General features: G+C 44.8%; 1 protein-coding gene across 5 annotated transcripts in view; it reads right to left on the bottom strand.

Moving 5' to 3' along the window:
- Nucleotides 1–24594, bottom strand: part of C2H10orf90 (chromosome 2 C10orf90 homolog) — a 214032-nt gene extending 189438 nt beyond the window's left edge. For all 5 annotated transcript variants that reach the window (XM_070481036.1, XM_070481028.1, XM_070481030.1 and 2 more), the window contains exons 1-2: nt 23778–24594; nt 408–480 (exon numbers count right to left, since the gene is read on the bottom strand). In XM_070481036.1, coding sequence (XP_070337137.1) covers nt 408–428 — 21 coding nt within the window. In that variant the 5' untranslated portion in view covers nt 429–480; nt 23778–24594. The remainder of the gene's footprint in view (nt 1–407; nt 481–23777) is intronic.
- Between the last annotated feature and the right edge of the window lie 1511 nt (nt 24595–26105).

Genomic DNA, 26105 nt, shown 5'->3' with positions numbered 1-26105 from the left:
AAAAAAAATCTTTAAAAAAAAAATGATTGATGAACGCACAGATACCATGCCTGTGTGTAAATTGCACCCACTCTATACTGAGAAGGTTCCACATTTGTCCCAGTCCTCATTCCTGGCGGAACCCCGCACAGCACTGGCCTGAACCCCTGCACGACCAGCAATCTGCCGTCATCTCGGGTTCCCCTGCGCTGCCTGAGGCCACTAATATTTCTTTTGCATCGTTTGCTTTTTCAGAGACTGCCAGCCCAGAAGCCCGTGTGTTTAGAAATTCAGATCAGCTTCAAGTCTTGTCAGAGCCACTGAGCCCTCCTCCCGGGTTTGGGGGGACACTAGCCTCCAAGGCACATTTCATTATTAAAAATAAAGGCTTGAAAGCGAATGTACCCAGTCAGAGCCCAGGTCTTTACCTGCGTTTGAAAGACTTTCATTTCTTTCCCAGGCGGAGCGATCTTTGGGGGACGAGAAGAGCCGACTGTGGATCTGGAAGACAAACAGAAAGCTTCCCAGTTTTATATTTTTTTTTGCCAGATATATAATCTTCAATAACATACATTACTATTTTAAAAAAATTTTGAGGGGCTGGCCCTGTGGCCGAGTGGTTAAGTTCGCGCACTCCGCTGCAGGCGGCCCAGTGTTTCGTTGGTTCGATTCCTGGGCGTGGACATGGTACTGCTCATCAAACCACGCTGAGGCAGCATCCCACATGCCACAACTAGAAGGACCCACACCGAAGAATATACAACTATGTACCGGGGGGCTTTGGGGAGAAAAAGCAAAAAAGTAAAATCTTTAAAAAAAAAAAATTTTTGAAACGTCCCTAGAATTTCTCCATTCTAACAAAGAACTATAGATTGTGACGAATGCTTATTTCCACTGTCTCCTGTGTTAGCTCTGCCAATGAATAAAGGGTAGGTTTCTGAAGGTTTCAAAATACACAGGAAGGAGGAAGGGAGGGAGAAAAATTGCAATCAGCTAACATTGATTTTGCCACAGATTTTGCTAGCAGATCAAAGAACCACATCTAATGCTTCTTTTCTGTCCCGTCATAGTGCTGAACGGGTGTTGAGCTAAAATTGGACATTCAATAAATATTGATAAATTGATTAACCACGAGCAGTCAAATTTCAGCAATTAGCCTTCAAGGCTCAATGAAAACGAGATTAATACATGCAAAAGTATCCTACTGTCTGCATGTTTGAGTATCATGCTGACTTTCTCCGCCAGGAGGCAAAGGTTTGTTTTGTAAGTTGATTTGGAAAGCGGTTCACTGTGGCTGAGACCTTTGATTCTGATTTATAAACTTATAATCTGACTTCACAGCACCTCATTCCACACCGGGTCCGCCCCTACGGCCGTCATCCCTCTGAATACCCCGTGACCTCCCCCCAAAGCTGAAAAATCACTCTTCTGACTCCCCGTTATAATCCTAGTGTGATTTGAAGAGGCGGCGCGTTCATGGAGCTCAAGCCGGCCTCTAACTCTGAACCCTGGTTAACTTCTAGCCTGACTTAAGCTTCACGGGGTTCCCGTCCCATTTTTGGCTTCCTCTCACCCCCAACATCTGGGCAACCAGTTCAGGGTTGCAGAGGGGAAGCTGCAGGCAAACAATTCTTCTGTCCCAAGCAGGAGCCTGGCCCCCCAGACCCCAGGGCAGCAGAGAAAGATGGGGGCAGGACCTGGCCTGTGGCTGGGCTGAGCCTGGGAGAATTAAACCGTTCCGCACCATTTTCAGCCACTCCCTGGCCTTCTCTACCATGGGCCTAACTCAGCCTTTGCCTGTTAGTAATATGATTATTAATTATAATAGTCATAAGAAGAACTGCTGAGACTTCACACGGGCCCCTTGTTGTGCTCCGTGTACCATCTCATTGAATTCTCACAACTGTTAGAAAGATGCATGGAATTAGCCCTGCCACGGCCGCCGAGAAAGCCAAGGCTAAGGCACCCACTGGGTGCACACAGCCGGGATCCCAACCAGGCTGGTCCACCCAAGGTGCCTGAGCTCTTAGCCAGTGTGTTCCAAATATTGTGATTACTATTTTTTTATTACTAAGTATTATTATTTGGCTATTTGACTACACCTGGCTGTACGTATAGAGCCGTTATACTGATAATACGTCCTTTTCTCAGGCTTAGCATAGACACATCATAAGAATTACTGGATAACACATGAAAACTTTTCTGGAAGGAAATAAAATACAACAACATTAGACATGGGGCTGGAACATCATTTCAATCCCAAATTCAGCAGAAGTGAGTTCTCTCTCCGTCGCTTCAAACACAACCAAGCAGGTGGGTCTGGAAGCTCTCTAGGGCGGGGGTGGGCAGACAGTTTAAGCTTCCTCTCTCCTGGGTTGTTGTCTTGTGCGGCTGTTTAATAAAGATTTTATGCTTATTTTTTAAAGTAGCTCTATCAGGTCTAACTAGAGGCAGCTAAGCTGGGACAGGACGGTGCAGAATCCATGTTTCCCCAGCAAACTCCCGATGCACCACACAGTCCTCAGCGGGGAGCCCCATCCCCACGGGGAAGGAACAAACACTGACATGCCCTGCTTCAGACTGAGGACGATGATTTCTCTCTCTCCGGGTCCCAGCAGGGGGCAGGGGGTGGCAAGCTGACGAGGCCCCACAGCCCTCTGCAAACGCCTGGCTTCTCCAAAGCCTGGAACCGTCTTGTACAGGCTCTGGCACTATTGATCCAAGAATTCCCAACACCAGGGCGATTCAGGAATCTCTGTCATCAACTGACTCCAGGTCTCAATCCAATAGTGACGTCCTGACTTTCACTCTACCTTTGCTGGTTGCTCGTTGTAATCCCTTTGTACAGAAGAGCAACGCTCTTCGTTGCCTTTAGGAAAAAGAATCAAAGGGCCCTATGTGGTCTGCCACTGCTAATCTCTGTGACATCAATGGACACCTCTCTCCAGGCCACACACTGTGTGAGCTTCCCTCATCCTCTTGAATATGAATTCTCTCCCCCACCACAGGGCCTTTGCATATGTTGTTCCATAGGCATAGCATGTTGCTTTCCTGGTCCTCCTCCAGATCTCAGCTCACATGATCTGCTCATGTGAGTTTCTCTCCAGACACCACTCTCAAAACTAGGTCAGGTTTCTGACTTATAAGCTCTTGCAGAGCATTCCTTTCCCTTTAGGGCACTCACCTGGGTTTGCAAATACATATTGACTTGTGTGAAACCACAACTGATGTCTGCTTCTCCCCTAGACTATTATCCTTATGAGGATAAAATTATTTTTGCCTTGCTTGCCAATGGATTCCTAGCTCTTAGTATAGGGCCGATCACATGGTAGGCTTTTAATAAATACTTGTTGAAAAAAAGGGTGGAAGAGGGGCTGGCCCAGTGGTGTAGTGATTAAGTTCACGCGTCCTGCTTCGGCAGTGCAGGGTTTGCCGGTTTGGGATCCCAGGCACGGACCTACGCACCGCTTATTAAGCTGTGCTGTGGCAGCACCCCACATACAGAGGAAGGTGGGCATGGATGTTAGCTCAGGGCCAGTCTTCCTCAGCAAAAAGAGGAGGATTGGCGGAGGATGTTAGCTCAGGGCTAATCTTCCTCAGAAAAAAAGTGGAAGAATTAATCAATCAATTAATTATTGAACGGAAGCAAAGCCTCTTATCTGGGGTAAATTATGCACAGTGCCCTTTGGAATCCACTCTCCTGTCTCCTCAGAGATCTTACGCCATCAAGGACTCGTGTTCTCTCCTCTCTTCAACTTTGCCTCCCTCAACATTTCTAACCACATCCAAATCTCTCTCAACTTAAAACCAAAAGACTTCCTCCCCAAAACACGTTATCTTCCTCCCTTTCACCTTCCCACCCGCAGAAACCTTCTTGAAGGAAATGGCCACACTCTCTGCCCCACCTCCTCGTCCCCCACTCAGTCCTCAGTTTACCACCATCAATACCACAAGATTGAGCTGCTGTGATCTGTGACACTGAATTCTTCTCACTCTGCTCTCCGGTGACCACCTACCTGCCAACTTCAATAGATGTGTTCTGTCAACAACTCCTGTCAGTTACATTTCCTAAACATCTCTCCATCTTCTCTCTGCCTCCCCCTCTCTCCTCCTGCGCCATAACGGAGGCCCTGATAATTCTTGCCAAGACCCCACCAGCCTCCTAACTCACATTCCAACAGCCTCCTCCCTCCACTTCATCACCTATGGTGTGCCCACAGAGCAAATCTGGTTATGTCCCTCCCCAGCTTAAAACTCTCGGATTCTTAACTGATTCAAATATAATTAAAGCCATACTCACGAGGACATTGTTGCAGTGTGGTTCATAATGGAAAAACATCGGAAGTATCGGAAATATCCAACAGCAGGGAATGGCTTTGTAAGTCAGAGTACCTGTGTTAATGTGTCCATTAACATTATAACAATTTTCATGGTCCACGCTACAGTCTTGGCATCTACAGACTATAGCAACATATCCTGGGTGGCCTTGAATGCTAGGCTAATTTGGATTTTATTTCCTAAGTGACAGAGAAGCTTCGGCAATTTTTGAACCAGGAGAGTCTGTGCCTTACGTTCAGTGACGTGTTAAAGCTTGGTCCTGAGAGGGGCTGGCTTACAGCCTTATCTTGGGAGCATTTGCTCACGAGCTGAAGTCGGTTGCTGCCCCTGGAAGACGCAACATTTTGCAACTACGTTTTACCAAGACTAACATGAGACGTATATTAATTTTTTAATTTAGTTTTTTATTGTGATAAAATATACTTAACATAAAATTCACCATCATAACCATTTTCAAGTGTACAGCTCAGTGGTGTTCAAACCATTCATAATACTGTGCAACTATTTCCACCATCCATCTCCATAATTCTTTTCACCTTGTAAAACTGAAACTCTTTACCCGTTAAACAGCAACTCCTCCTTCTCCTCTCCCGGCAGCCAGTGGCAAACAGCATTGTTCTTTCTGTCTCTGGGATTTGGACTACTCTAAGTTCTTCATATGAGTGGAATCATGCAGTATGCGTCCTTTTGTGGCTGGCTTATTTCACTCAGCATCATCTCCTCCAGGCTCATCCACGTTGTAGCATGTGTCAGAATTTGCTTCCTTTTTAAGACTGAATAATATTCTATTGCGTGTATGTGCCACATTTTGTTTATCCATTCTTCTGTCAATAGACACACTTGAGTTGCCTTCATGTTTTATCTGTTGGGAATAATGCTGCTATGAACATGGGTGTGCACATATCTCTTTGAGACCCTGCTTTCAGTTCTTTGGGGTACATACCCAGCAGCGGAATTGCTGGATCGTATGGTAATTATATTTTTAATTCTTTGGAGAACCGCCATATTGTGTTCCACAGAAACTGCACCATTTTGCATTCCACCAACAGTGCACAAGTGTTTCAACTGCTCCACATCCTCGCTAACACTTACTATTTTCTGGGGGTTTTTGATAGTAGCCATCGTAATGGATATGGGGTGGTATCTCATTGTAGTCTGATTTGCATTTCCCTAATGATTAGTGATGTTGAGCATCTTTTCGCGTGCTTATTGGCCATTTGTATGTCCTCTTTGGAGAAATGTTTATTCTAGTCTAGTCCTCTGCCTATTTTTGAATTGAGTTGTTTGTTTATTTGTTCTTGAGTTTTAGTTCTCGCTATATTCTGGTTAATCCCTTATCAGCTCCATGATTCGTAAATATTTTCTCTCATTCTGTGGGTTGCCTTTTTACTCTGTTGATATTTTTTTTCTTTCTTTCTTTTTTTTTTGGTGAAGAAGATTGGCCCTGAGCTAACATCTGTGCCAATTTTTTGTATGTGGAATGCTGCCACAGCATGGCTTGATGAGTGGGATGTAGGTTCACACCCAGGATCCGAACCTGTGAACCCTGGGCCACCAGAGCAGAGAGCGCAAACTTAACCGCTGTGCCACTGGGCCCCAATATTGTCTTTTGATGTAAGAAGTTTTTTAATTTTTATGAAGCCCAATTTGTCTATTTTTTTCTTTTGTTGCCTGTACCTTCAGTGTCATATCTAAGAAATTATTGTCAAATCCATCGCTGTGAAGCTTTGCTGTATGCTTTCTTATAAGAGTTTTATAGTTTTAGGTCTTACATTTAGATCTTTGATCCATTTTGAGTTAATTTTAAAATATGGTGTTAGAAAGGGCTCCAATTTCATTCTTTTGCATGTGGCTGTCCAGTTTTCCCATTACCATTGGTTGAAAAGACTGTCCTTTCCCCATTGAATGGTCTGAACACCCTTGTCAAAAATCCTTTGACTGTATATGTGAGGGTTTCTTTGGGGGCTTTCTATTCCTCTCTGTTGGTCTATACATCTGTCTGTATGCCAGCACCGCAGTGCTTTGGTTACTGTAGCTTCATAGGAAGTTTTGAAATCAGAAGTGTGTGTCTTCCAGCTCTGTTCTTCTTTTTCCAGATTGTTTTCGCTATGTGGGATCCCTTGAGATTACATACAAATTTTAGGATAGGCTTTTCTGTTTCTACCAAAAAAAAAAAAAAATCATTGGGCCTTCATGGAGACTTCATCCCTAGATCGTTTTGGGTAGTATCGACATCTTAACATTAATTCTCCTAAGCCGTGAATATGAGATGCGTTTCCATTTATTTATGTCTGTCAATTTCTTTCAGCAGCGTTTTGCCGTTTTCATTGCACAAGTCTTTCACTTCCTTGGTGAAGTTAATTCCTAAGTATTTTATTCTTTTAGATGTTGTTGTAAATGGAATTGCTTTCCTAATTTCCTTTCCAGACTGCTCATTGTTAGTATATAGAAATGCAACTGATTTTTCTGTGTTGACATTGTATCCTGCTATTTTGCTGAATTCATTTATTAGTTCCAACAGTTTTTTATGGACTCTGTAGTGTTTTCTACATATATGTACCAACAGAGATAATTCTACTTCTTCCTTTACAATTTGGGTGCCTTTTAGTTCTCTTCCTTCCCTAATTGCTCGGGCTGGATCTCCCAGTACTATGTTGCAGAGAAGTGGTGAAAGTGGGCATCTTCACCTTGTTCCTGATCTTAGAGGAAAAGCTTTCAGTCTTTCACCAATGAGTATACTGTTCTCTGTGGGGTTTTCATATATGGCTTTCATTATGTGGAGGTAGTTTCCTTCTGTTCCTCATTTGTCGAGTGTGACATTTATTTATTGATTTGTTTTCCGTTTCCTCCCCACTGGAACATAAGCTCCACACTGTAAGTTCTTTGTTCCTTGAAGTACTTGCAACACCTACAACAGCACCAGGTCTGTAATATGTCTTTGAAGGGCTGCCCCCATGGCATAGTGGTTAAGTTCAGTGCACTGCACTTCGGCCACCCGGGTTCATGGTTTCGGATCCTGGGTGCAGACCTACACCACTCGTCAGCCATCCTCCACATATAAAGTGGAGAAAGATTGGCACAGATGTTAGCTCAGGGCTAATCTCTCTCAGCAAAAAAAAAAAAAAAAATATATATATATATATATATGCTGAATGAATGAAATGAATGAAAGGACTGTGAAATCACATGAGAACATCCTTGTGATATACTGTTAATGCAACAGGCAACATAAATGGATGTCCACTATGATTCCCAGCAAGTAAGTAAAAAATAAATTTTTTTTAAAAAATGGAAAAAGCATACATAGGTGACTATAGTGACACTCTTTCTACATGTAAAAATACTTCCCGTGATAAAGGAAAGGTACTGCTATAGTTCTTACTATTTACTACTCACCGGGAGAGTCTGATCAGCCCCAAGCTATTTCCTGAGTGATCATTAAGTGACTCCTAACTCAGTTCTTTCAAGATCTTGTCTCCCTTAGGTCTCTGAAGCCATTAGCGTGTTATTTAGTGAATGGCAACAGTAATTTACCAAAGCCACACAATAGGGAAAAGATTGAAGACCCTGCTTTCCATCTCTGTTCCCAGTGGCTCCTGGGCCTGGCTCGAGCCTGAGATCACAAAGGAGCTATCACTGAGGGCTCACTGAGGGCCTGACACTTAGCTCGCTGGATCCTCCAGCGACTCCGTGAGAGATGGATAGTTATTATTTCCACTTTGCAGAGGTGGAAATTGAGGCACAGAGAGGTTAACTCACTTGCCCAAAATCACACACACACCTAGGAAGCAAGTGAAAGAGCCCAGATTGGAAGCCAGGCAATTAGGATCTACTTTTTGGGAGAAAACTATGATTGGGATCAAGCACGTGAAGAGAATAGTGATATCTCACAATCATAGGAAATGTTCCAGATTGCAAAGCTCTTTTATACACATTACTTCATTTTGATTCTCCAAGGTGCTGAGACATGGCCAGAACACAAAGGGTTTTTATATAAAGAAACCAAGGCAGAGAGGATGAGAGACAGAAAGGCTCAAGAACAAGAAAACAGTGGCGCTGGCCCCTATGCCAGCCCTCCCAACTCTCATCTGGCGTTCTTTCCACACCACCTCCCCACCCGCCACCTTACAGAGTCCAGCCTGACCAGCACCAGCCACAGCAGAAATCCTGTGGTTAAGCCTGACACCAGTGAGGACGCTGATGACATTGACAGCAAACTGACCTATGCGCTCCATCAGGTGGCAGAAGCTGTGCTGGATTTGAACATCGTAGGTACAATACCACTAGACCCGTCCATTTGTGTCAGATTAAATGATTTACAGGATGACTTTCACACTCTCTCCCTTGCTGCCCCCGAGCCCTGACATCACAGCTGGGCTTTGAGCAGCAAATATGTTCCTGCTTTTCGCTGTTTTTGTTGTTTACTGACTCTCCCTTCAAGACATCTTAGTTCTTACTATGAACCCATAATGCCTTATCTGCAATTCTAAACTCCACAACGCTCTGAAATCAGAGAGTTTTTCTCTCTGAGTTTGTAGAAAACTAACCTGACAGCAAAACCTTACCTGAACTAACCTGAGGCTGTTTGTAATATTAATGTATTCCATTTAGCGTGACTATTCACAAATTTTATTGCAAAAACATCAGCGAGCTTAATTACAGGGTGCTACCTCAGATCCCGCTGGGAATGTCGTGCAGTATTACCTTTCTGAAATAATATTAAGAAATCGTTGTTGAATCACATTTGGCCCCAAGAATTTTCGGTGGAGAACTGTGGCTTGGTACTGCAGATAGTTAAGAAACTCACTGGTCCCTGGGTTAGGGTTTTCCATATATCCCTCATCCAGTCCACACAAGACAGGCATTCCCTCTGCATTTTATAGATATGGGTCCTGGGGTAGGGAAAGATTAAGTAATTTGCCCCAGGTCACAGAACTACCAATGACAGAGCCAGGATCCTTCTCCAACTAGAAGTAGTGTTCTCGCTGCATTCCCCACATTAGTGTGTGTGTGTGTTTACGTAGGGGTAGTGGAAGTAGGTAGAGATGGTTGAGCAAGTAAAACAAGGACTGAAATCTCATAGGCCCTAGGAAAGAAGAGAGGGGAGAAAACAATTAGGACTTGCCAGGCCCACACAGAACCCCACCTCCGTTCTGCCTCTTCTGGACACATACGTGGTCGGCAAAGAAAACAGAGGAGAGATTCTGAATCTATTTATATCCCAAGTTGTCAAAGGCCAAGGGGGGTTTTGGCTGGGTCTGCTCTTTAGGATGTGGCAGACGTTGTTGGAGTCTGTCAACAGGACAGGAAGAGAACCATTTCTTTTCAGCATCCTGATGCCTCCTCCTGGGCATGCTGAGGGTCCTACTAGAGGGCAGATAGCAAGCCTGTGGCAGGGGTGGTTCCAGGTTGGACTGCCGACGGGTTAACACAGCCTCTCTTGGGGCCGAATACACCCTCCACAGCTAATCTAGACGCGTGATTGATCTTTGCCAGTGTTACATGTTTGTATTCAATCTTCTGAACTCTCTTCTGCAACAATAATTAATGTCAGATCAGTTTATGGATCAACAGGGTACTTTCTGGTTAATGCAACCCTGCACCTATAATAACTCAAAGCTGAGATTTATCACTCTGCCCTGATTCCCTCTTCATGCTTCATCTCTTCATGTTTACATCTGGTTTAACTTTTTCTAATATAAAATAAATCAGCATGAAAAGCATTAGATTTTTCATTTAGATTCTCAATTGTCTTTTATTACTGAGATAATATGCCCTATCTGATTGCAAATGGCGGGATGGTTCCCTTGTTAGGATCTGAATGAAGATGATGCAGTTTGGTCTTTCCGTCTCTCCTTGATTCTCCTTCACTTTTGTTTTCAAGGGTGGTGTCCGGTGGGGTTCTGGTTTAAAAATGAGACAAATCAGGATGTAAAGAGGATGTATTATTTCGATCATTCCTCCTCTTGCGAGACACGCGGAGGAAGACAGCCTCCCCTGGCTGCCTAATGAGAAGTGATCTACAGAGAGTTCGCTCCTCATTTCCCCACTGGGGTGACTTCAGCTCCCTGAGTGTTTGCAGGGATAAATGAGAACAGCAATGACGAAGCACTTGGCTGGAGATTTCTATGCAAACATCAGGCGTGGGGGGAAAATAACTCCATAATATTGGCATGTTAATTACCCGGTTACAAAGTCAAATTTAGCTGAACTATTTTGTATATCAAAGAGTTAGATTTCCCCTGACTCCTTAAGTATTCCTTTCAGCACGTTCTATTATGTTTCCTATCACTGGCAGCATTTTCTCCTTACTCGGAAATGTGAGCTGATGATCCCAGAAACGGAATCCATTTCTTGTACCATGCGCAAACTTCTTTCCCCGGTAATTGTTTACTGTCACCATCTACTTTCCCTCAATTAGAGTCCTGCATTGCTTGAGGTACTTCAAAATCAAATACAACAAAGTTACTCTGGCTTGGGAACACTTCGGAAAGTTCTGAGAATTCAATCGCCCACTCACACCTACAACTTTTAACTCAATTGCTGTTGCTTTTCTTCTTTCAAAGGAAAAGACACAAAAAAAGAAGAAAAAGGATGGAGGTATTTCCTGTGCTTTGGCTCACCTGTTCACGCTGTCCTATTCCCCTGGGCCTGAGGGCAAAGGGCCTTATCATCTCACACTGGTGGCTGCATTTCACCAACTTTTTTTTCACCCAGACTGACAAAAAGCCGTCTACAAGAAGCCCTTTTTATAGCTGGCTTTCACACCTTCTCAGAATTAGGAGAAACGGTGACTTTTACTTAGTGGGGAATAGCAGGATAGGGTCCTTAATGGCTTTATAACAGCTACACTACAGAGCGCTTACCAAGCGCCAGGCTCCATGCTAAATGCTTCCCAGGCATATGTAATCTCCATGGCAACCCTATAAGGGAGGTACCACTCTCCTCCCATTGTATGATGCACACAAGGATATGTTATTCTTAGGATTAAGGTTAATAACATCAATAATAATATGATAAATAACTAAGCATTACTGAGCTGTTACTCTGAGCCAAGCATTGCCATAAATTCTTTCCGGATACCACATAATTCAATCCCCACAAACGTGCCAGATGAAGGTACTTTAACTATTAATTCCGTTTTGTATATGAAGCAACTGACACTGGAGAAGGTCAGAGTTCACACAAAGCCAGAATTAATAAATGGCAAAGTCAGGATAAAAACTCAAGTTTACCTGGCCAAGTCCTCACCCCTCTGCTGCCTCAAGAGAACATCATCTATTTAATTAAGACGCCAAAAGGTGTAACAGAAACTTATCGTAGTCACAGAAACCACACACTGCATGATTTCAGTGATAGGACTTGCCGAACCAGGCAAAACTAAAGTGGCTAAAAGCAGCTCAGTGGTTGCCAGGGGCTGAGTCGGGGGAAGGGCATTGAGTGCAAGGGCATGAGGGAACTTTCTGGGTTGGTGGAAATGCCCTACATCATGATTTGGTACTGGTTACACAACTGTATGCATTCGTCAAAACAAAATGAACTGTACACTTATAATATGTATGAATATTAATGTATGCAAATTATACCTTAATAAGGCTGATTTTTTTTTTTTTAATGTATCATGAATCAGCTTCAATTTAGGTTAAAGTTTCAATTCAACAAACAGAGAGTTAGTGAGAGAAATAAGACCTGGACTCTGACCTCAGGGATCTCATCATCTAGTGAAAAAGAATTGTCTTATGCATTATAAACACCAGTGAGTTCAGGACCAGCCTCAAGGTGTGAGAGCCCTGCGGTTCACGGGGCCTGCACTCAGAAGGGCCACATGCTTGGTTTAGTGTTGCCATCTTGAGCTGTCTTTTATTATGGTGAAATATACATAACATAAAATTGACCATTAAAGTGTCCGATTCGGTGAGATTAAGTACATTCACCATGCTATGCAACCATCACACCATCCATCTCTGGAATTTTCCATCCTCCCGAACTGAAACTCTGAACCCATTAAACAAGAATTCTCCATTCCCCCCTCCACCCAGCCCTTAGTGGCCACCATTCTACTTTCTGTCTCTGTGAATTTAGCTATTCCAGGTAGATCATAAAAATGGAGCCAAACAATATAAGTCCTTTTGTGACTGGCTTATTGAGCATAATGCCCTCAAGGTTCATCTATGTTGTAGGAGGGTTGCCTTTTCACTCTGTTGACAGTGTCCTTTGATGCAAACAAGCTTTTCATTTTGGTGAATTCCAACTTATCCATTTTTTGTTTTGTGGCCTCTGCTTTTGGTATCGCCATCTTGAATTTTTTAATAATCTTACCTTTGAACTTGCGTTTTGTAATTGAAGTCCTGTGGGCCAGTGAAGTGTGCACGTGAGCAGAAAGACACAATGTGTGTGCTCGCTGCCTCATTCACATAAGGTGTCAGGTGCTTCTTGATTACAGAATTCGGGTGAACTTACGATGCATGGCAGTTCAGCAAGACTCAAAATGAACACGAAATGAGTGAATTATGTCTAAGATGGAGTAGGTGGAGTTCTGTCAGTCGTAGAAGCCATGCTGCCCCAGAACCAGACCGACTTCAAATGCAGAAAGAAGGTGACGGATTCCGAGAAACGTGAATAACCAGCCAACCCAATCGTTCATCTCTTGCTCAGTTAAGTCCCTGTGTTAGCCAATCGCTTATGCCGAAAATGATGGTGAAGAAGCAAAGGGGAGGACAGGGCACCAGAACTCCCTTTCCTTTCGAACCTTCCTTACTCGGCAGTGGACTAAGGCAGAGAGTGTGGGGAGAATGTGATTATATCAAGGGATGAAAAAAATTTTGAGTTGGTTTTTGCAGTGTTTCCATTGTCCTAGTAAGAATGAAATACATACATGCATCTATGAGCTAAAAAATACAAATTGTATCATTTCGGTGATTCCACATGAGTTAAATGCTTTTATATTTGTATTAAAAATAAACACCATTTGGCCATTTATTGCGGAATGTTTCACGGAGTCTTCATATTTTTGCTCCCTGAGTGTTTGACAGCTGGCACAGTGGCCTGCACTCCTTGGGAGCAGAGCAAAGCTTCCTTCCTGCGTACTAAATCAACAGTGAGAGCAAACAGTGCAGATCTGAGCACACGGCATCTCCCATACACTCCTGGGCCCCCCTTTGCATGTCCATCAACCAACGAGACCCAGTCCCTTTCGCATACGAGGCCTCGCCCAGCACCGCTCAACATGCTTCCTCCATAACTATAGAGCTGCACGAAGCAACTGACCAGAGCCAGGCACTGAGACGCCAGCAGCATCCAGAGCTCATTAGTGAGGAGTTGAGCACATTTGTAGCTAAAATAATGAGTTTCATGAACTTTCTGGAAATAGAGGGCTAGATCCGAGCCATCTGAACCCTGCCACAGAGTCGCCCCTTGAGGGCCAATCTACTCACCACTGACTGCAGGCTGCTTTGCTGGGAAGTGGCTTCTTGTCTTCAATACAAAATGGCAAGCAATTTGTTGTCTACTCTAAGAAAATGCCTCCATTTGTCTTCAGCCCTATTTGTTTGTCTGATACATTATTATTCCTAAAGGCTGGATGTTTTCCAACATACTTATGTTTGGAGCTGTCTCCAAGTCCTTTCTGGATGGAGAAGGGGTGTAAATGAGACTCACAGAGAGGAAATTAAACAATTTTCTATTTGGAGTTTGTGATAAAACAAGTGCCGTCCACTTTGGAGCTTCACTTGGGCAAACTAGGGCTGATGCCTGTCTGTCTGTCGATGACCAGAAGATGAATGAATCTTTAAGGGACCCTAACAGAAGTATCGAATCAGAGGACCATCTCTTACATGTGTGATGTCATCAGCCACCATTCGCCCGGCCTCAGGTCTTCATCTAAAACGCACTTCACGCACTTCTGTTCATTTACTCACTCAGTCCTACACGTATCCCTCAGATGTTTCTTGAAGGCTGACCTGGTGCTGGGGGCACAGTGGTGAGCTGCAGGAGATTTGGGGCGCCTTTCCTCACGGAACTCCTCGACAGAGCCTCCAATCTACATGCCTCCAATTTCAAGAGCTCCTTTTATTTCCTTTTCTGCCCAGATACAAAAATTTCAAATATAGTGTGGTAGACAGTATTCTCAGCTCCCAAGGTTCCCACCTCTTGGCGCACCTGCCCTGTATGTTCTCTTTCCTTTGAGTGTGAGCAGAACCTGTGAATATGATGGACTGTTACTTCCACCATTAAGTTATGTTATATGGCAAAAGGGTTTGGCAGCTATAATTAAGGTTACTAATCCGTTGGTGTTGAGTTAATCAAAGGGAGATTATACCTGGTGGGCCTGACCTAATCAGGTGTGTCTTTAAAAGAAGTCAAAGATTCAAAGCAACAGAGACTGTCCTGCTGGCCTTGAAGAGGCAAATGAACATGTTGTAAACTACCTGTGGCTGAAGGCACAGGGCAAGGATCTGAGGACAGCCTGCAGGAGCTGAGAGGGCTGGCTGACAGCCACCAGTAACATGGGGACTTCAGTCCTGTGACCACAAGGAACTGAATTCTGACAATAACCAGTGATCTTGGAAGAGGCCTCTGAGCCACAGATGAAATCACAGCCTCATCTGATACCTTGATTCAGCCTGGAGAGACCCTAAGCAGAGGGGCTAGTTAACCCACATCAGGACTTCTGACTTACAAAACTGTGAGATAATAAATAGGTGTTGTTTTAAGCTGCTAAGTATGTAATAATTTGTTTTGCAGCAATAGAAGAATAATACAGATAGTGTCTGCCAGATTGTTTTTCCTTCTTCCAATAGCCGATCAGAGCCAAAACAACCTAGGACCCTACCCTAAATTGATAATATCTCAGCCACAAGTAAATAAGCAAGCAGCCTCAGTTAATTTATGCAGAGTGATCATATGGAAACAAACATATCCCTCAGAGTGGAGAAGGCTGATTGATAACCCTGTGGACCACGGTCCTGGGAAACACTGAAATATATACTATTTAACACAGCATAGGACGACATTGACAATCTGGCCTCGGCTGTATACATACTTGACAAGTAGTACTTTGACTTATGTTCTACTAAATTTGGAAATGTTTCAGCCACTATTTCTTCAAATCTTTTTTCTGCCCTCACCCCCTCCCTGCGCTTTCTGAGACTCTAATTATGTGTATGTTGGACCTCTTGATATTGATATTGTCCTACAGGTCCCTCAAGCTCTGCTCTTTCTCTCTCATTCTCTCTCTCTCCTCTTTTCTCTCTTGTCTTCAGTTTAGAAATTTCACTGATCTTTTCTTCAATAGCATTCAATTTCCTGTTAACTCCACCTAGGAAAATTTCCATTTCAGGTAGCGTCATTTTTTTTTTTCTTCTCTAGAAATTCTATTTGGTTCGTTTTCTCTATCAACTGTTTCTCTCCCTATTATCCTTAAATCCTTGAATTTAAAGGGAAAGCAATATATCTATAATATTTAGAATAGTTTTTTAAGAGCTCCTTCCTTGCTAATTTCATCGTCTCTGTCATTCATGGTCTGTTTCTATTAACCGTAATTTCACCTGGTTAATAGTCATACTTTCCTGCTTCTGTGAATGTCTAGTAAGCTTTGTCTGGATGCAGATATTTTTTATTTTATATTATTGCTTGCTGGATTTTGTTGTCATCTTTTAAAAAATGTGGAACTTTGTTCAGGCAGGCAGTTAAACTACTTGTGAAACAACTTAATTCTTTCAAGAATTGTTTTTACAATTGTTATAGGATGGGCCTAGAGCAGCCTTTAGTCTGGGACTAGCTCAGCCATCCTTCCCAGGCATGGCAACCTCTACTGAGTTCACCCTGTATTCAGTGAGTGAGGTCCCTACATTCTGGATGGTAGGGAGCTTGAATGATCCGCAGCCCTGGGTGAGCTCTGAGGATCGTTCCTCTTACAGCTTCCCAGTCCCTGTTCTTCCCTGGCCAGTTCTTCATCTGGCCTCATGGATTGCATGGCACAGACTGGCTTTCAGCCACAGACCCAAGGGAATCTGAAGCAAACTTCTGGAGCCCTTCCTCTGCCTGGATCCCCGCTCTCGGGAACTGTGCCCTGCAAATTCTAGTGGCAATTGTAGAGACGATCAGATCTGTTTAGGTTCTCCCTTTCTGTGCCACCATCCAGAGGTTGTCATTCCTTCTGCCTGAAATGTCCCCATTCTTTGCCCCATATTCTCCATATTCTCACTGTCCCTCCTAGACATGGAAAACTCCCAACCTTCCATGAAGGCGGATTCACGGGGCAGGAACTCCCCATCTTCCATGCCCAAATGCCTCCTTCCCTGTGCAGTCTTGCTGAGTTCTCTGGGTCTACGGCTCAGTGTAGACACCCTGACTTGGCATTCCTTGGAATGGCTGCCTCCCCAACCAGATGATGAACAGGGACAGGAACACTGCCTTTGGGGACCTCTGTGTCCCCAGCACCTAACACAGTTCCTACCACATAGTAGGTCCTTGATACATATTTTTTTTTTAACAAGACAGCCCAATATTTCCTCTTTGATCTGACTGCTCCACTAGAAAAGTAAGAGAACCTGGAACAGCAAAAACAGCAGGTAGTGAGAACACAGGTGGGACTGAGAGCCCGCAGGAGGTGCTTAGTGAAAGAACCTTAGAAGGAAGGATGCCCAAAGCTACAGGAGAGAGGAAGTCAGAGGGGCTCTGGAGCGGCCTCTTGCCACCTGATCCTGGCAGAGCTCACTTTCTCCACGGTCAACTCTGAGGGCCCCTGGGTTTCCAGCTGTGGCTGTCAGGACAAATGCTGCTTCCTGCTCTTCTCCCCAGCACCGTGAATAAGCACACCCTCGGGGTAGGGCGTAACCAAGCCAGATCCTGCCACTCCTAACCCTGTCCCCAGGCAGCCTGCACCATCCATCTGGGCCTCACAGAACTCTCTCTTCGGAACAATAGGGCTCACGTGCCTCACACAGCTGTGGTGAGCGTCAATGGGGCAATTCAAGGATCAACACCACCAGTCCCCTTTGTTCAATCACTGTCTCTCAACTCTCCTTGCACACAGCGGTCCAGCCCTGCCACTCTCCTCCCTGATCCTACCTCCCTCCCCCATCCCCCTACTCCTTCACACCAGCTTTCTTCACACAGGCAATTCACATGGGCTTCTTTACCATTTTCTCCTGGGCTCACGCAGTTGGAAAATATTGGCCTGGAACTTCCAGATCAGGACTTCACAACTGCATCAGAATCACAGTTTTCAGGTTAAAAATATAGATTTTCTAGACCTCACCCTTCTCAGAGCCCAGGGGTCTGCATTCTTAGAAAGTTCTCCTGAGGCTTCTACAGGACACTTAGGTGTGAGGTCCATTTGATCCTTTAGGAGATGGTAAAAACCCATTTGGGTCCTTATAGGTCTTCTAAGGGAGGGTGCATTGCACATGGAAAATGCCCTGTTAATACTCCTTGCATCAACCCTGCGTCTATCAGGCAGGAAGCAGTACGAACTCACATTCTCAATAGTCTCTTGTCACACATGGAATTTGCAGTTGACCACAGCACGGGGTGGGCTCTGAATGCAAACTGTGCGTTCAGCTCAGGGCCAGTTTGGTGACTCATCTCTGAGTTCTTCGGGAATGGGGATTTCCCCGTGCAGAGTATAGAAGGTCATAAATCCCTACCACCTGGCACTTTGAGTGTGGGGAAAGACGGAAGGGAGTATTCAATTTAAACACGGCTGCTTGCACAGAGGCAGCATCCTTAAAGTGCTGGTCACAGTGAGCCTGGGCCCTGGGGCCACATCTTCCCACCGTGGCTCTGTGGCAGGGCTGGGGATGACAGAAAAAAGCATATTGAAACTTGAGCACCAATGACTCACTTTCAGGGAATACTGTCTCCATGCCAGGCCTGAGGCTCAGCCCTTTCTATAGATTATCTCCCTTACTCCTCTCAACAACCCTATATTATCACGGTTCTCATGAACACAGATGAGGAAACTGAGTCTCAAAGAGGTCAAGAAATTTGCCAAGGTCACTCAACAAGCAAGACCCCAGGAAATCTAATCCTGTGCCCTCGCTCTTAACCACACCACCACCTTTCATCTGCTGTCTCCTCTCCCTTGGTTTGGCTGAAATGCGGACATAGTCTGCCCACCTACGTCCAGTTTTCTGATGGAAGTTGGCCAAAATGATGTCAGATAGACCTCAGGAGCCTTGGCAGCAAATGCCCTGGATCAAGTCCCTTCACCCATAATAAAATTCCCAGCGGAGACCTCAATCACCAGATGCAACTCCTGATGCAGAAAAACTAATTTCAGACCTCTGACCCCTTGCTCCTCTTCCAGGCCTGGCCCCTGACAGCCAGCCTCCCATTGGCAGGTGCCAGGAGGGGCTGGAAGAACACGGCGAGTGGGCAGCATTGAGCCCCAAGGGTGGTCGCTTCACCTTTTGCCTCTTAGATTTCCCTCCTCCTGCATTTGGCTACCAGCCATTGTCAACGGAGGTGAGTGGTTGAGGCTGCCAGGAGGATCATCAAGTACACGCTCAGGCAGGAGGCAGGCCCCAGGGATGAGGCAGGGCTTCCTGACCCGTTCGAGGGGTGGCAAAGCTAATTGAAAGATGTTTGGCCCTTTGTGAAATACCCTTTTCTCAACCCTCTTCACTCTGGAGGGCTTAGTGCCTTCACTGCAGCCAGAGCCACCAGCATATTCCGGAAAAAGCATCACTTGGGGGCCAAGATTTGAGGAAGAGAAGCGAGAGTCTGCAGACTCGGATCTGGCTCAATCTCTTCAGCTGAGCTTGGAAAGAGGTGAAATTGTTCTGCTCCTTTCGATAACTACGAGAAGAAAGGGAACATTTGTTTACCTGCTGTTGCGTCTCAGTGACTTCTTTATTCTCTGATAATCAGCTGTCTTGAAGCCCAAGCACTTTCATTTTCAAGCACTTGAGCACTTTCATTTCATAAGACCTAAGGGCTCACCCCAGCCACTTGCAAACATCCCTCAGAGCCCATTTCTCAGCTCTGGTGGGACATGCAAACACCCGGGGAGACTTCTGCTTCTGGCCATGATGGAGAAACCAGACAAAAGCTATGAAACAATGGTTTCCAGACACTGGGCAATAAGCAGTGTGGGGCTCTGATCCTGGAGGGAGGGGAAACACGAGAGAGGCAAGCCCTATAATTGTCCCCACCTGGAGGCGGTTTCCAGGCTGCAGCTCAGGGAGGAGAAACTCAGAGAACCCAGGGACTCACTGAGTGAAGGAGGCAGAGCTCAGGATTCGGAGAGGCCAAGATAGCTAGAACTCGCCGGGCCACACACCGAAGAGGAGAGAACTGCAAGGAAAGAGACTTCTAGCAATCTGCAGGAGGTCCCTGAGTCTTTGGCTGAATACTGGTTTGCACATGCTTGAGGGGAAACGACCTGAAACTAGGAAAAGAACTGCCAGAAAATAGTAGGTCGAACACTTCTGGGACCTCACCCAGAGCTGGAAACAGTTCATATTCCCACGGGCCCCGGGAGAAAGATCTCACACTCGTGAGGCATCAGCTAGACTCTCACAGGGTCATGCTCTAACAGAGGGACTAAATCAGCCTTAAAGCAGGGTTTCTCAGCCTCCGCTCTGTGGACATTTCAGGCTGGTGATTCTTTGTCGTTGGGGGTGGGGAGCTGTCCTGGGCATGTAGAACGTTTAGCAGCGTCTCTGGCCTCTACCCAGCAGGTACAAGTAGCATCTTCCCCAAGTTATCACAACCGAAAATGTCTCCAGACGTTACCACACACCCCCTGGGGGTAAAATTCTCCCTAGACTAAAGTCGGCTGAGAAGTAAGCCCTGAAAGAATCAAACTGTTTTCAAGGAACTTAACGTCATGCCAGAACAAAGGTCAATGCTCTCCAAAGGACTACAACCAAATCAAACAGCCGCTCTGGCTCTCAACAGCCTAGGCTGGGCCACGGCACACATCGTTTTTAAAAGTTCACCATGAGGAAACAACCCAAATGTCCATCAATAGATGAATAGATAAAAAACATGTAACATACACATACAAGGGAATATTATTCAGCCTTTAAAAAGGAAATCCTGCTATTTGCAACAACATGGATGAAACTAGAGAACATTATGCTTGGTGAAATAAGCCAGTTACAGAAGGACAAATACTGCATGATTCCACTCATATGATGGATCCAAACTAGTCAAATTCATAGAAGCAGAAAATAGAATGTTGGTTGCTGGGGGTTGGGGGAGGGAGAATGGGGAGTTGTTGCTCAGTGGGTCCAAAGCTTCAGTTCTGCAAGATGAGTAAGTTCTGGGGCTCTGCTGCACAACACAGTGCCTACAGCTAAGAACGTGGCATCGTGCACTTTAAAATATGAAGAGGACGGATCTCATGTTAGGTGTTCTTACACCAAAAACAAATAAAAAAGCAACATGCAGAAGAACACAGGAAATTTTTGGAGGTGATGGATGTATTTAGTACCTTGATTGTGGTGATAGCATCACAAGTGTATGCATATGTCCAAACTCATCAAAACATATATATTAAATATGTGCAATTTTTTGTATATCAAAAAAATAAAAATAAAAGTTCACCGTGATTCATGTATTCAGCCAAAATTGAGTACCGCTAGCCAAATCCAAAAAGTAGGATGAATAGGAAGGGGAGGTGAAAATGACAGGGGTTTTGGGAAATATTGAGAAGCATGGCCAAATGGCAATTGCCAAATACAGAAACTTTCCCTGGCTCATCTAATGATTAAATATATTAGAAACTGTCACCTCCAGGAAGATGAATGGACAAGCCTTGGCTTGGTGGCCCCAGCCTGCACCTATCATCAGAAAGGTCTCAACAGTCAATTAGGAGACGCCGACTCACAGTGAAACTCTGGCAGATGCAAGCACACCTCTGAATTCTCCATGAAGTTGGTGAAACCATCCACGCTCTGCTTCACAGGGAATCTCAGAACGCGTCCATGCTTGCAATGACAGTGGTCATAACCCAAACACAGGTCCATCCCACTGCCCAGTTATGGCTATCTGGATGTCTGAAATTTATCAAATGTGTATGCAGGGGGAGAAATGGCCTTCACACACTGTGCTTTTAACAGTTTTGAGCATTTTGGAGTCAGAAGGGATCAAAGTTTTGCAAACATGAAGACACAGATCTTTAGCGCCCTCACCGCCATCTGCTTCAATCCTAGTTACCCTCCAGCACAAGAGGTCTGCTCATCATTCCTGTCAAAAGGCATTTAAGTAAGAGAGTGAGTGTGGCTGGACCATCAGTGGCAGAGATAGGCTGGGTCACTGCTTGTCCCAGATGAGAGGCAGCACCTCCAAGTGTTAACACAGCTCAGGACTAAGGTCACAGTTTTAGAAAAATGCCAGTCTTAGATCTGAAACTCAACTCAAGCAGATTTGTAGGTCCTCATGGGAAGGACTTGAAATCCATAAGGTTTTTATGGAAACAAAATCTCTCAAACTCACTTTTACTGGAGAACCAGTTTCTTTAATCTAGCAACTTTGTGCACTGAGAGTTCATTCCAGTGACCTGGCTCATTTTTTACCCCACTGGGCACTTTATGGTCAAGGCCCCGGCAAGTTAACCAATGGCCTCAGAGCCTTGGAGAGAGAAGGGGTCACTGGGCCAAGTCTAACAGGACCCAGCGGCTGTTAATTGTGCTCTCTCATCAGTTCAGCTTGGAAATTGAGCAAGGAATTGCCTTCTTCCTGGGTTTCCTAATCTAAATGGTACTGACATGCCCCAGTGGGAATAATATGAGAAACAGTCCAATGGATATGGAAAATTTGAAATTCTGAAATGTTTGCTGTTGAAAGAACAGAGCTCAGAATTCAGAGGGACAGGAAGCGCAGATCCTATCTGACAGTTTTCAAACCTGGCCTGCCGGCGAGCGGAAGAAGCAGCCCCGCCAGGACCACTTCTCAAATCACAGACACAGTGAGGACTGTCCAGCGGACCAGGCTGATTGCCGTGGGAGGGGTCTTGGACTCATTTCCACAGAAGACTTTAGACTCTAGGTTACATTTAAGCAGCAGGCACACAACCTCAGTTGGTGGCTGAAACTGGTAATGGATGGGGAGGGGGCACGAAAAAATGCCGTAGCTATGATTGTCAGTATACTTGATGTTTTTTACAATCTCCTACAAAGCTGCACTTTCCCACAGTGTTATCTTGCACGTTGCTATAGAAATAAATGAAGTTTTATGCAGACAAAAAAACGGGGACGCCAGACCTGCTCTTTGCCATTTAGGGTTTAAAATGGGGCTATAAGGCTTTTGTAAAATACAAGATGATATCATTCAACAAGTTTTTCTCTCTCTGGAGGACTGAAAAATAGCCTCAATGAAAATTATACAACGATAAAATTCTGTCCCCATCTGATTAATTAGTTGTGAATAATAACATCTCTGGTTTCTTTCAATTATATTCTAATTGCACACCTTTTGCTCTGGTTGATTGGGCAATGAACTAATGAAAAACTATTACTGAATTTAATTAACACCATTATTCCTGTGGCCTTTACATCTCTGTTGTGAACATGGAAATTCACAATCCCAGGGCTGGAACTGGAAGAAGCCAGCCTTGAACCCTGTGGAACAGGTTCTCGCACTGTCCCGAAATAAGCAAGCCCAGTGTGCGGAACAAAAGATCTGGACTTCTTGCCAGCATTCATGGGCAGCTTTTCCTAATAACAGCGTCAATATTCAGAAAGCCTCCCTTTTCATAAAACATTAGCAATTTGCATGTTACATTTATCAAAAGAGATGGGTAAGTGAGCTATATGGGAGTCAATTACAATGCCATTCATAATTTATTCCATGTACAATAAAGAGCTGATCAGATTTCATGTGTGTTTATTTTCCAAAGGATAACCGTTCGTGGCTTATACTAGTTGCAGAATACAAATATGTTTCTGAATAATGTCTTTATCTCACTTTGACATTCTAAATCTCCGAAGTTCTTTTTCCCCCACAAAAGCAGTTTCTGCTTGAAAATTAGAGCTCACCTTCAAAAAATAAAAGACCATTCTTACCCACCTAACTTAAATCCTTCTATTTCAACTCCATCAAGGTAAGTCAGAGATAGTCTCCTGCATAACACATGGGGAAACAGGAATTTGTTTTAAAGACAGATGATTGCAAACTTACAGAGCTAAGAATACTTAACTCAAAAATTTACTGTAGTTTCTAAATGAGGATACAAACTATCAACTGTTTGGAACACTATTAAATGTTTATAAATGCAGACTTGCGCCATGTGTAAATTACATCAATCCAATGCTTCCCTCCTCACATTTCAAAAGCTGAAATAAATTAAGAGATGAGAAAGTCTTTTCCAAATTCCTTGGGAAAAACTGTAAACAGATGATTAATCTATTAGACCAGCTAGAACATCTGAACTGTCTGCCTGATGAGCAAAGCTCCATTTCTCTGGATGGGGTGTGCGCCCACTGCTCCCTGCCCAAATTCAGCCATACCTCGTATCTGCTAGCTGTCTGCTCAGCTGTCTTCAGGCCTTGATACATGTGGATGATACAAACTTTGGCTCTTCTCTGGGAGGGAAACCAGTTACTCTTCACGAAATCCATGACCATCACATGGTTTTTCAACTCTGTGCTAAAGGTTTTTATCTGAAAAGTCCGGCGCACAGCTGTTTCTGCGTGGCGGGCAGCATACCCTTTCTGATGACTTTTTGTAGGAATTCCAGAGCGCTGCATGATCCCCGGAATCTTGTGACTTCAGCTGGTGAGCCTGGCAAACACAATTTTCTTTGTTTAATCCAGGTATCGAATACAGCAGGAGGGACTCGGGAAGTGCCCCAGCTAGGACCTCTCCCGATGTTTTCCAACTCCAGAACTAGTTGGTCCCAGATCCCAGCTGCAAAGAGTGTGGGATGTGGACGTGGGAACCTCGCGGTGACCTTTCCATGCCATGAAAATGCTCCTTCTTGCTGCCGTCCCTCCCTTTCCAGCGCTTCCACTTGTGTTCTCCGGTCAGTTGAAGTCTTCTCTGATTTCAAAGACACCTTTCTCTTTCCTGCTTCATTCAAGTCCGGAACGCAGAATTCGCCCGGTTACAGCAAGGTTTAATATGTTTTCAGTCTCAGACCCCTCAAAGCCAGATAAATTATTTACAGGACACCATACAAAGGAAGCAGGAGTGATAATTGCTGCTTTTTAGAATTCCTGCTTTTTCTCGCCAGGACTGAAAGGAACAAGTGCAGACTCCTGCTGACACAAAGAGTGACCTCAGCCCCGGCAAAGATAAGAAACACATTCAAGTGAAAAAGAGAACAAGGGATGGCAGCCAGCAGGCGTTAGAAGACAGGGCCCTGTGAGGAAGCCCCGTGTGCCCGTCAGCGGGGAGGGGAGTGCCCTGGCTTAGAGAGGGCTCTGGTCCTGACTCAACCATGGGAAGTCCCCTCACCAACTTGAGCCTCAGTTTCCCCACGAGGAAAATTGGAATAAAAATACCTTCCACTCACAGGATTGTTGGGAGGATCAAATGAGTGAAATGGTGAGAAAATAGCATGTAATAGAGCCATGTAAGGCATCATTTCTGAAGTGTCACTGTGTGTCTTCTTCCCAAATTATTTTGCGCAATGCTCTCTCTATACGTGTAATATAACGGAGATTTGCACGATGCTAAAAATGATTGGATTCTAAATTTCAAATCATTTAGAAATGCAGGTGCATGACATACTCGTTTTCTTTTCATTTCATGTCTCAGTACCATTTCTATTAGCCCAGTAATTCAGAGGTGGCAATTACAAGCCTTGCTCAAGGGTCTGGGCCAGGAGCAAGCAGATGACGAGCAGCATGGCTGTGCTCCACGTCCACACACAGAACTCTTCTCTGCAGGCGACTTCCTCTAGGCTTTCAACAGAATGCCCCCTTGAATAAGTCTCCCGCCCCACGTGGAAAGCCATGAGCAAGGCCAAATGAAGAAGTGACTGCACATAACTTTTCCTGAAAACAGAGTGTCAGTCCCTGGCCCAGAACCACACCCTTCCTGGGGTCGGCAGGAGCTTTGCAAATCATGTCAGCGGGGCTAGGCCTCGCGCGGCAGAATGCTAAACTTCCCCTTTGGAGGCAACAGAAATGTTGAAGCTGAGAACGAAAACAGAGGAGGAGATGGAAACGACTTCAGAGATAATTTAGGCCAACGTTCTTACCTGTGTGTCTTAACACTCGCGTAAGAGAGTTACCTGACCCACAGAGACTAAACGCTGGCCCAAGATCACACAGTGAAGTGGAGTTCCCTGTTCCTTAAACAGGACACTGTTCGGTTCTGCCTGTCATTCTCCCAAGGATGTAGTGAGAATACCAAGATCCAACTGATGGCAGCCATGGTTCCCACGGAAATGCCAAGACAACCAAGACTGAAGCCCAAGAGGCATGCTGGAAACTTCCCAGTGAGCTACGCCATGGGCGCCATCTTAGATTTGGAAGCTCCCTAATAAAGACAGCAAGGGAAAAAAATTGAGCAAAATAAAAAATTAAAGCTAAACAAGGACAGGAAAGGAAGAGAGCATCCGCTTGGCTCTTTGGGTGCTGTGAAGGCCATTCCCTGTGTCCTCACAGCCTCCATTTGAACCACTCCCTGCTGGCACCCATCTGTCCCCATCCAGCAGCTCCTGCAGACCTGATAAAAAATAACAATGTCTTTCCTATCACCATAGCACACTAAAGGACCCTGGGCAACGTGGAAGCCACCAACTACCCATCCAACTGCCTTGAGAACAGCCATGGGAGGTTTGCTGAAGCTGACTGGCGCTGGGCGAGCCACTTGTCACAGGCGGCAAC

Source organism: Equus asinus, chromosome 2 (assembly GCF_041296235.1).
Source record: "Equus asinus isolate D_3611 breed Donkey chromosome 2, EquAss-T2T_v2, whole genome shotgun sequence".
Lineage (NCBI taxonomy): Eukaryota > Metazoa > Chordata > Mammalia > Perissodactyla > Equidae > Equus > Equus asinus.
Note: the sequence above shows the minus strand (reverse complement) of the source record. Positions and strands in the feature narration are given on the sequence as shown.